This window comes from Trypanosoma equiperdum, assembly GCF_001457755.1.
Source record: "Trypanosoma equiperdum strain OVI genome assembly, contig: ctg_871, whole genome shotgun sequence".
Taxonomy (NCBI): Eukaryota; Euglenozoa; class Kinetoplastea; order Trypanosomatida; family Trypanosomatidae; genus Trypanosoma; species Trypanosoma equiperdum.
The window spans coordinates 27,929-41,607 of record NW_027124833.1 but is presented as its reverse complement, the minus strand read 5'-3'; the positions used below and the strand labels follow the sequence as shown (position 1 = coordinate 41,607).

At 46.4% G+C, this 13,679-nt stretch overlaps 3 protein-coding genes across 3 annotated transcripts; all 3 read left to right on the top strand.

The window, feature by feature from the left end:
• Window positions 1-2,620: 2,620 nt before the first annotated feature.
• TEOVI_000411100 (splicing factor PTSR1 interacting protein) lies at window positions 2,621-3,757 on the top strand (the record flags this gene model as incomplete). Its single annotated transcript, XM_067226914.1, has 1 exon — window positions 2,621-3,757. The coding sequence occupies one exon, from the start codon at window positions 2,621-2,623 to the stop codon at window positions 3,755-3,757; it is 1,137 nt and encodes a 378-aa protein (XP_067083015.1).
• A 1,385-nt stretch (window positions 3,758-5,142) lies between these two features.
• On the top strand, window positions 5,143-8,313 carry TEOVI_000411000 (uncharacterized protein; the record flags this gene model as incomplete). The annotated part of the gene is made up of 1 exon (XM_067226913.1): window positions 5,143-8,313. The coding sequence occupies one exon, from the start codon at window positions 5,143-5,145 to the stop codon at window positions 8,311-8,313; it is 3,171 nt and encodes a 1,056-aa protein (XP_067083014.1).
• Window positions 8,314-9,708: 1,395 nt separating this feature from the next.
• TEOVI_000410900 (uncharacterized protein) lies at window positions 9,709-11,958 on the top strand (the record flags this gene model as incomplete). Its single annotated transcript, XM_067226912.1, has 1 exon — window positions 9,709-11,958. The coding sequence occupies one exon, from the start codon at window positions 9,709-9,711 to the stop codon at window positions 11,956-11,958; it is 2,250 nt and encodes a 749-aa protein (XP_067083013.1).
• Window positions 11,959-13,679: the final 1,721 nt, after the last annotated feature.

Here is a 13,679-nt window from a genome sequence, read left to right as displayed (position 1 = left end):
AAAAAAAGAAGGGAGAAGGATAACTGCTACTGCTTGTTCCTTTTTATCTCCTATATCTAACTCTGCTTTCCTTGTTTTAGCGCGTGGGAGAAGAAACTCTTTTTTTCGTGTTCGTGAGAAGAGATAATCAACGATAGTCGTACGGCCGGTTATCCAGCAGTAGGGTATTAGTACGGCAGTTGGTATAAGTGCAAGGAAGGGGAAGGAGGAGGCGGAGAAGGGGCTAGCAATTGACAGAAAAAAAAAGGAAGAGAAAAGCGACGACGGGCGGTTCCAAAGCAAGATGAGGTTTGCTTCCTGTTTATGCGTGTGGCGCGCCGCTTGGAGCAGTTTGTTATAATAATTATTAATGTCATTAGTTACCGCCCTCCCCCCTTCTCTCTCTCCCTCCTTTTCCTCCTTCTCTTTGACGTATACACCTTCGACGTGCATTACTTTTTTTTTTCTTGGGGGTGGGGAGGTGCGTCACTTTCTTTCTTCTATATCGTTAGTTTGTTTCTAACCTGTACTTTGTCAGTGTGGGAGTGTTTCGTTACGTGGCGCTATAATGACGGAAACGCACTTCAGGCATCACGGGTGCATTTCGGAAGCAGGTGAAAAATGAGGAGAAGGAAGGTGCAAAAGTTTATGAAGAGGCACATGGAGAGAACGGCAATGGAAAAGGCAAAAAAAGTGAGGAAGCAGCAAGTGTGAGGGGAGAGTGTACAGAAGCGTTTGCGGCATGTGGTGTCGTGTATATCTGTCTGTGTGTGTGTGTGTGTGTGGAGCTCCCTTCCTTCCTCAAGGTGAGCCATGTTTGAAATAAATGATTAAGCTGATAATAATAATAATAATAATTTTTATGTTAATTTTTTATTTTCGTGGTGGTCGACAGGAAACGGAAAGAAACAGGATAATGCACGATAGAAGCGCGCATCCCTGCCTATGAACTTGTTGGGGAGAAAGCGGGTAATAGAAATGAGTGGTTGTGAAGGTGCCGAAAGTGAAAACGGAGTTTCTCGTGGATAACAAGTGTGTGTGCCTCCCCATACACACACTTTTGTGTCTGTGCAATAATACGGTTAGGTGAGAAGTGAGCTGTTTGTGTTGATGGATATAAAGACATTTGGAAGCTGGTAAAGGAAAGAAGTTTGAAGTATGGAAGTTGGGACTAAGGGTGAGCGAGGATGATAGGACTTTGAATGCAACGCCATGTGGATGGGGAGGGAGAAAAAGAAAAAGGGAAAGGAAAAGAAGAGAAGGAAGCGATGAGCCAAGGATTACCACTCCCTGTAAATGTGATTTTTTTGATTTTTTGCTCCCCCTCTTCATAGTGCATTGATGCAAAAAAAAAAAAGATAAAAATAAAAAGGATGTCATTCGATGGGCAGTGAAGTTGAAGCGCGTTGTGTGATTGATAAAACACTCATCTAGAGAGTAAGAGAGGAAGGGTGGGGTTAAGGGAAAAGCATATATATCTACTTGAACTTTACAGGTACTTGCGTTAGTGAAACCGACCGCGCCTGCGTATGTTTGCATGCGTGAGGTGATTGCGTTTTGTTCCCATTGGCCGTGCCCACATTGTCTTTTCCCGTTCTATTATTAGGACTGTCCTTCTAACTTCAGCTCACGTCTAACCCTCTTTACCTGTCACATTCCCCACCAGTTCACACATACGTACATACACACAAACTTCGCACCTTTCTGTGTGGTTTCTCACACTGCTTTTTGAGCCTTACGCATCGTTGTCTTTTTCACGAGTAAAAAAAAAAGAAAGAAAACGTTGTGTTTTGGAGCTCTTCGTAGCATCCATTACGTGCCCGCACGAGCAGGAGCCGGCGTGTGTGCCGGAACTTCCCTCCCGTGTGCTGATGCAGTACGGTGTGGGCGAGGGGAAGGGTGTTGTTATTAAAACAACTATTTACACGTGATTAACACGACGGGAATCATTCATGCGCTTTGTTAACTAAGTACGCATATATATATATATATATATTTATATATTTAAGGTGCAAAGGATATATGTCTGGTTACTGTGACAGATCCTTTGAGCGCTCGTGTGGAATGGCCCGCGAGTGTGTTCAAAGGAGATGTGACGCCCACCACTTTCATTGTGTTTCATCGGTGTAAAGCACGCCCTTCTCTTATATTGTGCTTCCTTTCACTCTCTATTTTCTTTTTGTCCATTCTCCCGTTTTTTTTCCACCTTAGCGCCTTGTAGTGGGCAGGTGGTAGCGAATTCTCTTGAGATAAAGAAAGCCATGCGTACAGTGTTGTTGGCGTACCCGCAGGAGGAAATAAAGTAATACATATATATATCTTTGCTTCCAAAACAAACTGTCCTCTCTCACCTCTCTTTCATTTGAGGGAAGAAACAAAAAACTGTGGTGAAAAAACAAAAAAGACAACATCAAGAAACACAGAGAGGTAGCAGGCTAAGAGCACACGAGAAGTTTAACCCGTAACACTACTGCAGTGCCTTTCCGTCTCGCATGCCACACAACACTAACTTTATTTCTAAGCATCACCATCATAACAGTTGTCGACAGTTTGGAGGCAGAACTTGAGAAACTTTCCTTTTTTTTTCATAAAGAGAAGGAATTGCTTTAGGCAAACAATAAACGGAGGGGAGGAACCGAAAATGGATGCGATCCCACCTGAGTACGATAAGGACACCAAGGAGCGCATATACCGCCAAGAATGGCTCGAGTATTTTAATTACATTGGATGGGACAGAGCGGTATCTGAACATCCAGAGCAGTATTACTCCATCTTTCCCGGGGGCCATCACCACGCATTACACAACATGAACAACGGGGGGTCGGTTATGGGCGATATAATGGGGAAACAAGAGAATATTGGTTCTATAGGCGTGTCAGCTCCTATTTTAGGTAATCAGCGGCCAGCCGGTGGTGCATCATATAGAGCTGGCATCCTTGCACCACCGGTGATGACGACAGCCTCCGCTGCCGCAAAAATGTTTCTGGATGACGGAAGCAGTAGCGGTAGTGATGGTGACAGTCGGTACTCTTCTCGCTCTTCCTCTTCCTCTAGCGATGCATCATCACTGGACGGGAGCAAGGAACGTGATGGTGAAGTAAACCGTGGTCAAAGGCGCTATGAGCGTGCCGCGGAAGCTGGGGCGTCAGAGGCTGACACGAAAAAGAGTGCCTCCAACCGTCGGCGTCATCGGAGCGGTAGTGGCACCAAGCGCCGCTCTCGGTCCCGTCACAGGCATCGTGATAAGTCGAGGCGACGCAGCACCAACAATGATAAAAAGTCAGGGCGAAAACGAGAGCGCAGTAAAGACGCGGAGGAAAGTCGGGCACGACGTGACGACAAACCGCCAAGAAACGAACAAAAAACAGGTCGACGCGACGAGCGGCGGGAGCGTGACAACAAGCACCGATCGAACGACAGGGACGAGCGCCGCCACCACCACCACCGTTCTGACAAGCCTCATGGAAGTGAACATGGGCGTAACCGCGATCGTGAACGTGATCGGGAACGGGAACGGGACCGGGATCGTGGCCGTGAGCGTGAGCGGGAGCGTGACCGGGACCGGGACTGGGACCGCCGGAAAGAGAAGGCACCAGCGGGTGGCGGTAGTTCCAATGGGAGTCGGTCGCACAAGGGACATTATATTCTTCACGAAGGCAATGATAAGTTTCGTGGAAGGGGGGATGGATCGATATCTGCCGGGGGTGATAGGTATGATGACAGAAGGGAAGATGCTCGCCAGCGAAGGCAACGTGATGAAGGGCGATACAGGAGGTAGTGTATAATGATGCGCTACACTAAACAAAAATGTGTTTTGATTGTGTTTTGGAGCATGTGTGTGGTGAAGTGGTGTGTCACCCGCTTGCCCTTAGCAGGTGATTTGTAGACAACAGTGATGCCCCAGCCAGGAAGAAAATCGACTCGGGACGCGAGAAAAAGAAAAACGATGACAAATTACAACTTCCTGTTAATCACCACTGAGACTTCGTTGGTTAAGCATTATTGGTTATCACCACACGCGTGTTTGGTTTTGCACCGTGTGTGGCGCAGGCTGCGTATGGTGCAGCAATTTCAAGCATACCTTATAATACGTTCCCTTATATGTTTCTTACCGTGTGTTTTTTTCTAACCACTCTCTCGGTACCCAGCCGCCTGTTGTGCGCAACATCGTTGCTTTGTTATTTTTTTTTCTTTTGAAGCAACGTTGCTGCTTGATGTGTGGTTCTGTCAGTCCGTGTATGTTAGTGAAGGAGGGGCGGAATGCCGCCGTGACTGCTCGTGTTGTTAGAGTGTAGGGAAAGCGAATGCGTTTTTAAGCCGTTTGGTACAGTTGAATGTGGTTAAAAGGCTTCTCATTTCCCCGCAAACTAAAAAAAAAATAAATAACTCCTACTAATATACCTCACTCTCTTTCTTCTTCGGTGAACCAGCCTTTCTTGCAACATTCAAAGATGAGGCATCACAGCAGCTTTGCTGCAGCATGTGTGTAAAGTGGATATGGCCATGCATGGGGAGGGAGTTCTAAATGGAAAAATAGGGAGAGTCTTGAGGGAAAGGAGAGGTGGCCACGGAAAAAACTTACAAGGGAAGTTGTTTATTTGTTCGTCTCCGTGTTTGCGTTTGTGTCGGGTGTGTTTGTTGTTGTTGTTGTGTTCTTACACCAGCACAAAGGAATATCGTTGGAAGTTCCGATAATAGGGATGTGCTGTAGCAATGAGAGAGTGCTTAATGAGGTAGGCAAAGTCAAACAGTTACGTGTATGGCTTGCTGCAATTGTCAATACCATTGATGGTGGACGCGCAGTAACGCGTGTCTTTTTGACCGTTTTAACTTTTTTTTCCAAAAATTCTCACACCATTATATGCGCTTGTGTTTATTTTCTTGGAAAGTTATTATTATTGTATCTTGTGTGTTCACCTTTATGCTCCATGTCTTGCACGGACATCTCCTTCTCTTTTTTTTTACCTTTTATTCCTTTCTTGTGTAAATGGCACCGAGGGGGAGAATACAGAAAGGAACACGAAAGTGTGGGGTGTGTTATATTCAAGCGTCCCTGTTTATATGTGTGCAAAGACCTGAGGAAAAAAACGAAGAAAAGGGTGATTAAACAAAAAAAAACCTCGCCAGACAAAATAGAAGATTACTTTTCTCATTCAGTGCAAAATGACCAACCCACCCCAAGACACAAGCGGAATGAAGGAGCAAACGTGCTGGTGGAATGCTGGCTTACCTGCCACACCCCTGTCATGTTTCGATCGTTCGCCCTCGCTGAGCAATGCAATTAGGTCTACTGTCTCCTCAACTCCACCATCCCATGGTTACGCTTTGGCAATAAATATTGCGCCGGCCGAGACCAGGGACGGTAATAGGCTCCGTTCATGTATGTGTGCCAACCCTGACTGTAAAAACATTATATCATTTCCTCAATCGGGTTCAACGTGTATCTATACGTGTTGCGGAAACCAATCGAAAGCTGTAGGAATGTGCGATGGGGCTATAGCTATGACACCAAGCTTCTGTCAGTCTCAAAATACATCGGACTTTGTATGCGGGAGTGTGCTTGGTTGTGGTAACAGAGTTGATGCGACGCCCTGTAACCTGCACGCACATGATAATTGGACAGGTGCACTTGGGAGTCACCCCGCAGTCCAGGTTCCAACAGCTTCAGCCCCCGCACATACCCAAATTGGCGCGAAGAACTGTGTTGAGAGTATTGACGCCCAGAATGAAACTTGTGAAGAGGTAATGGAACCCTTTGAGTCGCGATTTCCTACTTCATCATGCGATCTTCATGCTCATGGGGAAGAGTGTGCGACACAGTCGGGGGAAAGTGACAAGAAGGTTATGATAGACTTACTTTTCCATATGTGGCGTCACGGGAAAACAGACGAATCTACTTCCGCACAAACGTGTAGGAGCAAATGTAGTGCAGTGGAGACTCACTCATGTGCGCCCTCCAAAGTCGATCACGACTCACAGTGGGGGAAACCACTTCCTTGGCGTGCTTGTGAGAGCTCTCCCCCTTCGCATGATTGTAGCAATGCCTGCTCGCACTGCACCGTAAACAATCAACACATTAACGCATCTTCCCAGGATGCTGTGGCTGTGGGCAGGGAAGCAGATCCACATTGTTCTGCTTCTGGACAAAACCCACCTTCGACTGGCTCACGCCTGGAGCAGCACGCACTGCTAAACCACCTGAAGAAGACAGTGGAAAAGTTGCAGCAGAACTACAATGAACTTTACTGGAACTGTTTTTCGGATAGGAGCACGGACCAGAACACATCACAACCAACCTCAGGATCAGCAGGGTCGGAGAAACCTATTTGTAGTGCAGGAAAACGAAAAGAAGAGTTCGGCACCCGCACAAGCTGTCCGGTGCGTAATTTGACCGTGGAACCTGGCGACGATCATATGGGATCTGCCCCAAAAATAGATGCTCGCAGTCGCTTATCAGGGGACTGCGTACCTCTACATACCACGAGTCGGGAAGCAGATGTGCCAAAACCCAAAGAATATGCTGCCCACATATCAGCTCCACCGGACGTAACGCCTTTCTATACGGGGCATTCACTGGCGACCTATATAGATAATGATGCCGAAGTATGCGTAGATAAAGACCAAATTTCGGCAGCACCAGGTATTGATACAGTAGATAGAATCAATAGATGTAAAGAGGCGGACATCAACGACTTGCCGTCAAGCTTCTGCCCGTTTCCTCCAGCAACACTAACCGCATCATCACCCCCAGTCTCTGGTAGGTCAGCGAACGAAGGCGAGGTTTGTAATTACGGTACCGACAACGGGCTCCATAGCGAAAGTGCAAAAGATGAAAAAGTGTGCCGCAAGCTTGAAGAGAGATCCCCCCACGATTCGTTTGCTTCATTTCTTGTGTGTTCCCCCGACTCGAGCTTGACACGTCCCTTGTCGAATTCGAGACCGCGTCGGAGCATTCCACTTACGTCTCCGGGTGATCCCGTAGCCACAGGTTCTGATGTCTATAACGTCTCGCCACGACTGAGCGACCGTCGTATAGTTTCGTCTGATGACTGGCGGCCACTCACACGCAACGCGGGTGCGGCGCAACGAGGCTTTGAGAGACGAATCGTATCGCCATCTCCGCGGGGTGGCACCGCGACACGACCTCAGGGGGAGCGCATTTCATCGCATGCGAGCGTGGGTAGCGAAAGGGATCCAAGTGGATTAGTTCACACGGACAACTCTCCTCCAAGGCGGCGTACGGCTAACCTCACATTGCCAGGGAGCATCGCAACCACTTTCGCGGGCAATGACAGAAGAAGTCGATGGAGCCCTCGAAGACGTATAGCGCGGCCATCGTCACCACTCGCTGCGTCTTCGCGGTACGTAAGTCCTATACCCCACGAAGTGCGGACGGTGCTTCAACGCGACGAATCATTAACAATGTTAGATGCTCACCGGAGAAACATAGGGAAATTATCACCACAACCACCGAAGGACAACAGTATAGAGCACGTTTTTGCGAGACCGTGGACGGATGAGCAGGAAGTGACGGAGGGTGGGCGGAGGGCCCCAACATGGATACGCTATCAAAGGGGGTTTAACACCTCTTTGTCCAACATACCACCGGACACCTTTCGTCCTTCACGAGCACTGAGCTCTCGCGATTATATGTCACCTTCCACCGCTTCGTGGGACGCATCAACGTGGCGAGGCAATTATGTTGGCTCACGCAAGTGCGTTTCAGCTGAACGCCGACCAAGGGGCATTGGCAACTCGCACGGTAGTGTCGACTTAGACAAGTACAACTTAGCGCAGAGGGACACTTACTGGCATAATTCACCAACACTTTTCTGCAAAAAAGAGAGCGAGGAAGTTCTGAGGTCGTGGAAGAAACTTGTGTCCCCCGAAGGGACTAATGAAATTGAAAGGAATGCATCGCCACCCTCGGTCCGCAGTACCAAACAGGGACGCAATACGAAATCACCAGGCCAAAAGAGTAGTGGTCGCAGTTCCGTTGCAAGAATTAAGAATAAAGATAAGGGGAAATCTTCTGAAAAAGCAAATTGTTGCCCAGCTCCGCAGAAATTAAATACGAGCACCAGGCGTTCAGTATCCAACGACGGTGCGGGAACGAAACCAGAGAGTCATGCGCTAGTAAGTACTGAAAAGCGCTGCAGATCACGCAGCGCCAGAAGGTACGGCATCTTAGCGGCTGCCTTGGATGTCAGCGGAGTCAGTACGGTAGAAGCCATCAAAGGCCTGAGAAGGCGCGGGAGGAGTAGGGACTCGTCCGTATCGCACCGCTTTGGGATTCGCAGAATGTCTGTTTCACCACGGAATGTCAAAAAGTAGAGATCGCTTAATGGACGAATTAAAGTGTGCATGTTTTACTTTGGTTTTTTTCTTTGTGTGTGTATTGTATTGTTTTTTTTTTGCGGATTCGTTTTTTTTTCCCCTTCCTTTCCTTTGTTTAACTGCGGAGGAAGAGTGGCAAGAGATTAAGGGGGCGTGCTGCCATGCGTACCCCCAGGAGAGACGTTCCATTTTTTGTCATAACTTTACTACTGTGTGTATGCGTGTGAGAGAAGTGTCGGCTCTTTCACGCCCCCCGTTGCTTTTGTGATGGAAGTTTCCCGTGATTAATTTGTGCTTTCGTGCTTTTGTGTCCGACTCATGGTAAGTGGGAGGGAAGGAAATGTTGAGGGAAAAATATAAGTGAAGTTTAAATGTTTCATTGCGATTATATCACGGTGCTGCTACTGACTTTTTTAAATTTTTTGCCTCCCACATCTGTGAATGGACTTTCTTTATAGTTCTCGTGCTTTTTTTTTATATCTTCTTTCTTTTTTATTTGTTTTACCTCCTATATGGAAACACATGTGCTAATGAGTGCTCAATAACTATTATTGTTGTATGGTATTCCGTTTCATCCACCCCAAATATTAAAAAAAAAAATTCGCATGCGCAACTATTTGTGGCACTGTTTCTTTTCTTTTTCCTTTTTTTTCTTCATCTCCCGTTTGGCCAGTCTCAACATTGTGTGCATCTGTGCATTTCGGTAAGTAACAATAACAATAATAATAATTCAACAGGCACACGTGCTTTCCAACTCTTCATCCGAGGCATATATATATTTAGTTAGAGGGCGGTACGAAGGGAAGGAGGGGAAAAGGGAAACGGGAGCAAATACCACAATTTTGTCCATCGAAGTCGTGGACAAAAAAAGGAAAAAGAAAAGAGACAGTACCACAAGGTGTTAAAACAAATTTGATCAAAAAAAGGAAAGGAAAGGAAAATTTGAAATATATATATATATACATATATATAGAAGAAGCGAAAGTCTTGTGATCACACCAGAAATATAGCAATAGGGGTGTGCATACACACGCGGACCTGTTTATATATTTATAATAAAACTCATAGACGAGTTCGAGTGTTACAGAGCTGCAAGCAACAGTTAATATAGTGTAGGGCGATCGCTCAATTGTTTTCGGGTTGTATCCGTGTCCAGGTACCAAATTAAAAAGGAACAAAGTCGAGCCAATAAAAAAAAGAAGGGAAGGAAGGAAGGAAGGAGACCGACCCAAACACTCCGGCAGCCAGCCGGCCAACGGAGATTGCAACTCGTCGCCTCGGAATAGCAAGGAAAAGAGAAAAGGTTGTGTGGATTGCGTTTTGCTCCGCGCACAGTATTTTTCTTTTTTTTTCACTTAGTGTGCTGCTCTCGTCGTGTGTAGTAATTAACAAATGGGGAATTGCTTGTGCTGCAGGGATAAACACAAACATGAACCGGAGCCGGAAGTCGTGATGGATGTAATGGATGTGAAAGAAAAGCAGGAAATAGGTCATCATAATAAAACACAAGTCTCAACACCGCCTACATGTCAAAGTGATTATCCACCACCTTCTGGACTTCCAACCAGCCCCCCTGATGATACGCAGTCGAGTGTTTCTCCACGTGATAATGTCCAATTTGCAACCGCTCCACCGGACGATTCATCAAATGCGGCGTCACCTCGATATGACGAACAGCCTGTCACCACTCTGTCTCATGATGTGGTTTCTTCAACTCCTCCTCGGGTTGAGACTCCACCAACTTCTTCCCCACGTGAAGAAGTCACTGATGTGGTCCCTGCCATCGAAGAGTTTACTCCTGCCGTTTCTCTTGGAGAAGAAGTGGTTGTATCTGAGGCTTCTCCTGCCGAAAACCCATTCACCGCTTCCCCACACGACGACACTACAGCGACGGGTTCCCGCGGCGACAATCCATTTACTGCCTCTCGAGACAACGCGGAATATGATTTCTCTCCCCGTGAAGACGTTAATCATCCTCCACAGGATAAGCCCGAAGTCGTCCTGGCATATGATTTCAGCGCCCCCGTTGCAAGTGTCTATAAGAATGCGGCAGTGTGGACATTTACCGCGCCCAAAGAGGAGAAAAGCGGCAACCGTGTGGTCGGTTTTGCCTCTGCAGAGCGGGGGCCCCGTGGTGATGTACCACCGTCAACTGAAAGAGTCTCAGAGAAGCCAAGTGGACGGGCTGATGAGGATTTTGACACGGATGAAACGACTACAGGGAGGTCGAGCAAACCAGTGGATGCCGCTGATGATAGAGCCCCTAAGCTGCGGGCGCCATTGCTGGCCCCACCAGTGGATGATACCGTAATGGAAAGTGAGGAGGCCGCTGAGGAGAGGGAGGCCCAAGTTTTCACAGAAGCAGCAAAGGAAGGAAATGAGTCTGTGGGTAAGGAACCCCCCGGTGGGGAAGGTGACACTTATCAGGTTAGTGATGCAGTTGAACTCGGGGACGCAATGGAAAGTACTAACGAGCCTGAGGTAAAGGAGATTGGCCAAGCGGATGTTGAGAAATTGAAGGGTGCGGGTACACCCGAAAAAGCTGATGATGAGGAGGAAAGCCCTCGCACATCGGGACGGCGTGACAACAACGTTTTGAGCCCGCTACTCGAAGATAAAGCCCCTGCTGTGCTTGCTGTGGCGGGCGAAAACAACGATGAAACTAACGCCTTCGTACACTCAGCGGAAAGGGCATTGGAACAAAGTAAAGTTGGTAAGGATAGCGAGGAAAATAGTGAACTGGAAGGTGAGCATCCCAGTGAAGAGGGGTTGGGGGATGTTTCATATGCCAATACAGCAGGCGACCTCCCGGAGTCGGTTGCGTACACTACTCACAGTAGTGCTGAACTGCAGACGCGCAAGACAGAAGGGAGTCATGCGATAACCGATGGTGAAACAGTGAGGAAAAGTGACAGTAATGACAACGCTCTTGCAGGCATCATTCGCAGGCAGCGGGATATGGAGAGGCGAAGCAGTACGGGAGTGCTTCTTCCAACCCAGTCAGACGCCCTGGGTTTCTTGGAGACACACAGCAGCGGGGTTGCAGAACATGATTTAGTGAACACTGGAGTGGAAGGTGAAGATAATACCGATGGCAAAATGCAATACCTGCAAGGTGAACTTTCACTTGACTTTGGGGGACTCGAGACTTTTAACGCAGATAATATGTCGGAGAACCGAGTGCACAGCTGGAGTAGTGTTGAATCTAATGGGGGCGCCGAAGATAGAGGAGAACGAGGTGCCAGCCGCTTAAATAATGAGGGAAATGACCGCACTGTAGGTGGCTGTGTTGACAGCGGGAGCAGCGATGGCGGAAGTGAACGCCGACGGCTCGCTGACATTGTTCAACCAAAGGATTGGGGGCGAGAAATACATGAGGAAGAGGAGGTAACTGAGAAGTATTCGGTAGAGGAGGTAGTCGCTGACAAGGAAAAATCTGCTGAAGATCGTGTTAGCTACAATGAAGACTTTGGCGTTAATCGTTCTAACGAACTCTTCAACGGAAGGGAGGCGTTTTTTCAAGATGAAAAAACGGAAAGTAAAAGCAGGTCAACCTCTGTCCCCTATCGTACCATCCCAATCATTTCCCCACCTCTGGCGACACCTCAAAACAGAGAAGATGGTGACGAAAGTTTGATGTAACTGTCACTGAAAATGAAAAAGGGATTATTTTTTTTTAATGGTGAGCGTGTGCGTGTGTGTGCTCTTCTGGACTTGTCACCAGTATTTGCTTCAAATTGATTGTTCTATAGGTGGAGATCTGTGGATACTGTTATGCTATATTATATGTCTGTTTTATTTGCACATAGAAATTAACCGATACGGCGCCTTATCTCATTTTTTTTCCGGATCACTGTTGATACTGAGTTTCCTCCTTACTCAATATGTGTTCTTTTTTTTTTTGTCATGCCCTCCTTCACCTTTTATGTGTGGAAGGAGCCGGTTTTTTTGTTGCACTATTGAAGGAAAAAGGAGAAGGCGAAGCTTACGGCCACACAGTCCTTCGTTTTTTTTTTGTTTTCTTCTTCTAACGCCATGTGGATTTGGCTATTACCCTCCATTTCTTCCCTCTCATTTTTAAAAAAAAAAGAAATTGCCTTTGGTTTTACTTTTAATTGTGCTCCACTACCTCGCGACACCACAGACTTCTTTCTTTCTTTCTTCCATTTTTTCTTAGTGTTTTTTTTGTAAAGATCTTTGTTCTCGTGGTGATGAGGCACATTTCACACACCGGTGAATGTCGATGATGCCGGTGAAGAAAAAAAAGGGGAATTCGATTAGAAAGGCAAAAAAAAAAGGAATGAACGCGGCAGTTGTGATTCTTTTTTTGTGTGTATGTGTGTGTAGGGGAGAGAGAGGAGACATCAGGAATCGCCATTCTGCTATGGATGGGATGCGGAGAAGCACCACCGCAGTAATTGACAGTAAAATGAATAAATAAACTGAAGAATGGAGGGGGGAAAGAAAGGAGCATGTGTGACGGATGTATTTTGTCCGTGTGAACAAGTAGCACTGTCTTATATTATTGCTATCCGCTACAATATTATCGATTCTGCACCCAAGCATACGTTACTAACAAATGTCTTTTCCCGTTATTTTTCTTTCTTCCTCGCCTTATAACACCCAATGTGCTGTCTGCCACGGACTTTTGCATTGGTTATGCATAAAAACGCCATTGTTCTTCTATTTTTACTGTTATTGCTGCTATTCACCACTCCGTTGTCATGGTTTTATAATTATAATTATGTGATGTATCCTACCCTTTCCCGGGTTTGTTGGTGCTGATGGTGGTGAAGCCACAGAAGGGCGGTCTCAATTATATATATATATATATATATATTTGAGACGAAGCGGCAAAGTACTGTGTGCTTCTTAGCTGCTAATGGCGTGTATGTTCCCTCACACACCACACACACACGCGTGTGTACACATGCGTCTCTTCTTCTTTTTTTTTTTAATCGCATTTTAATTTTAACTTGTTATCTTTGTTTGTTCTTTTACTCTAAAATAAAAAGAATAGGGAGGAAATGTGGTGGTATTTGGTTAGACAGTACAACAGGTAGTAGTGTGTACGTCACGTATCGTTTCTTGTTTTTATTTTTCTTTATTTCCTTCTAGTGCATTGTGGTCGAAGGGGTGCGTAAAGTGCGTGGAGAGTAGCGACACTATTTCTCTTACTATTACCATTATTATTGTTATTATTATTATTATTAAATTTGGTTGTTTATTTTGATGATAGTTTAGTAATTTGCGTATGTGAGAGGTTGTGTAAGGGGAGGGGGAATTTGTCCACAATTACAGGGGCAACACTGATACAGAATTAAATGCTTCTTTACCGGCACTATTATTTAACACCGAATACA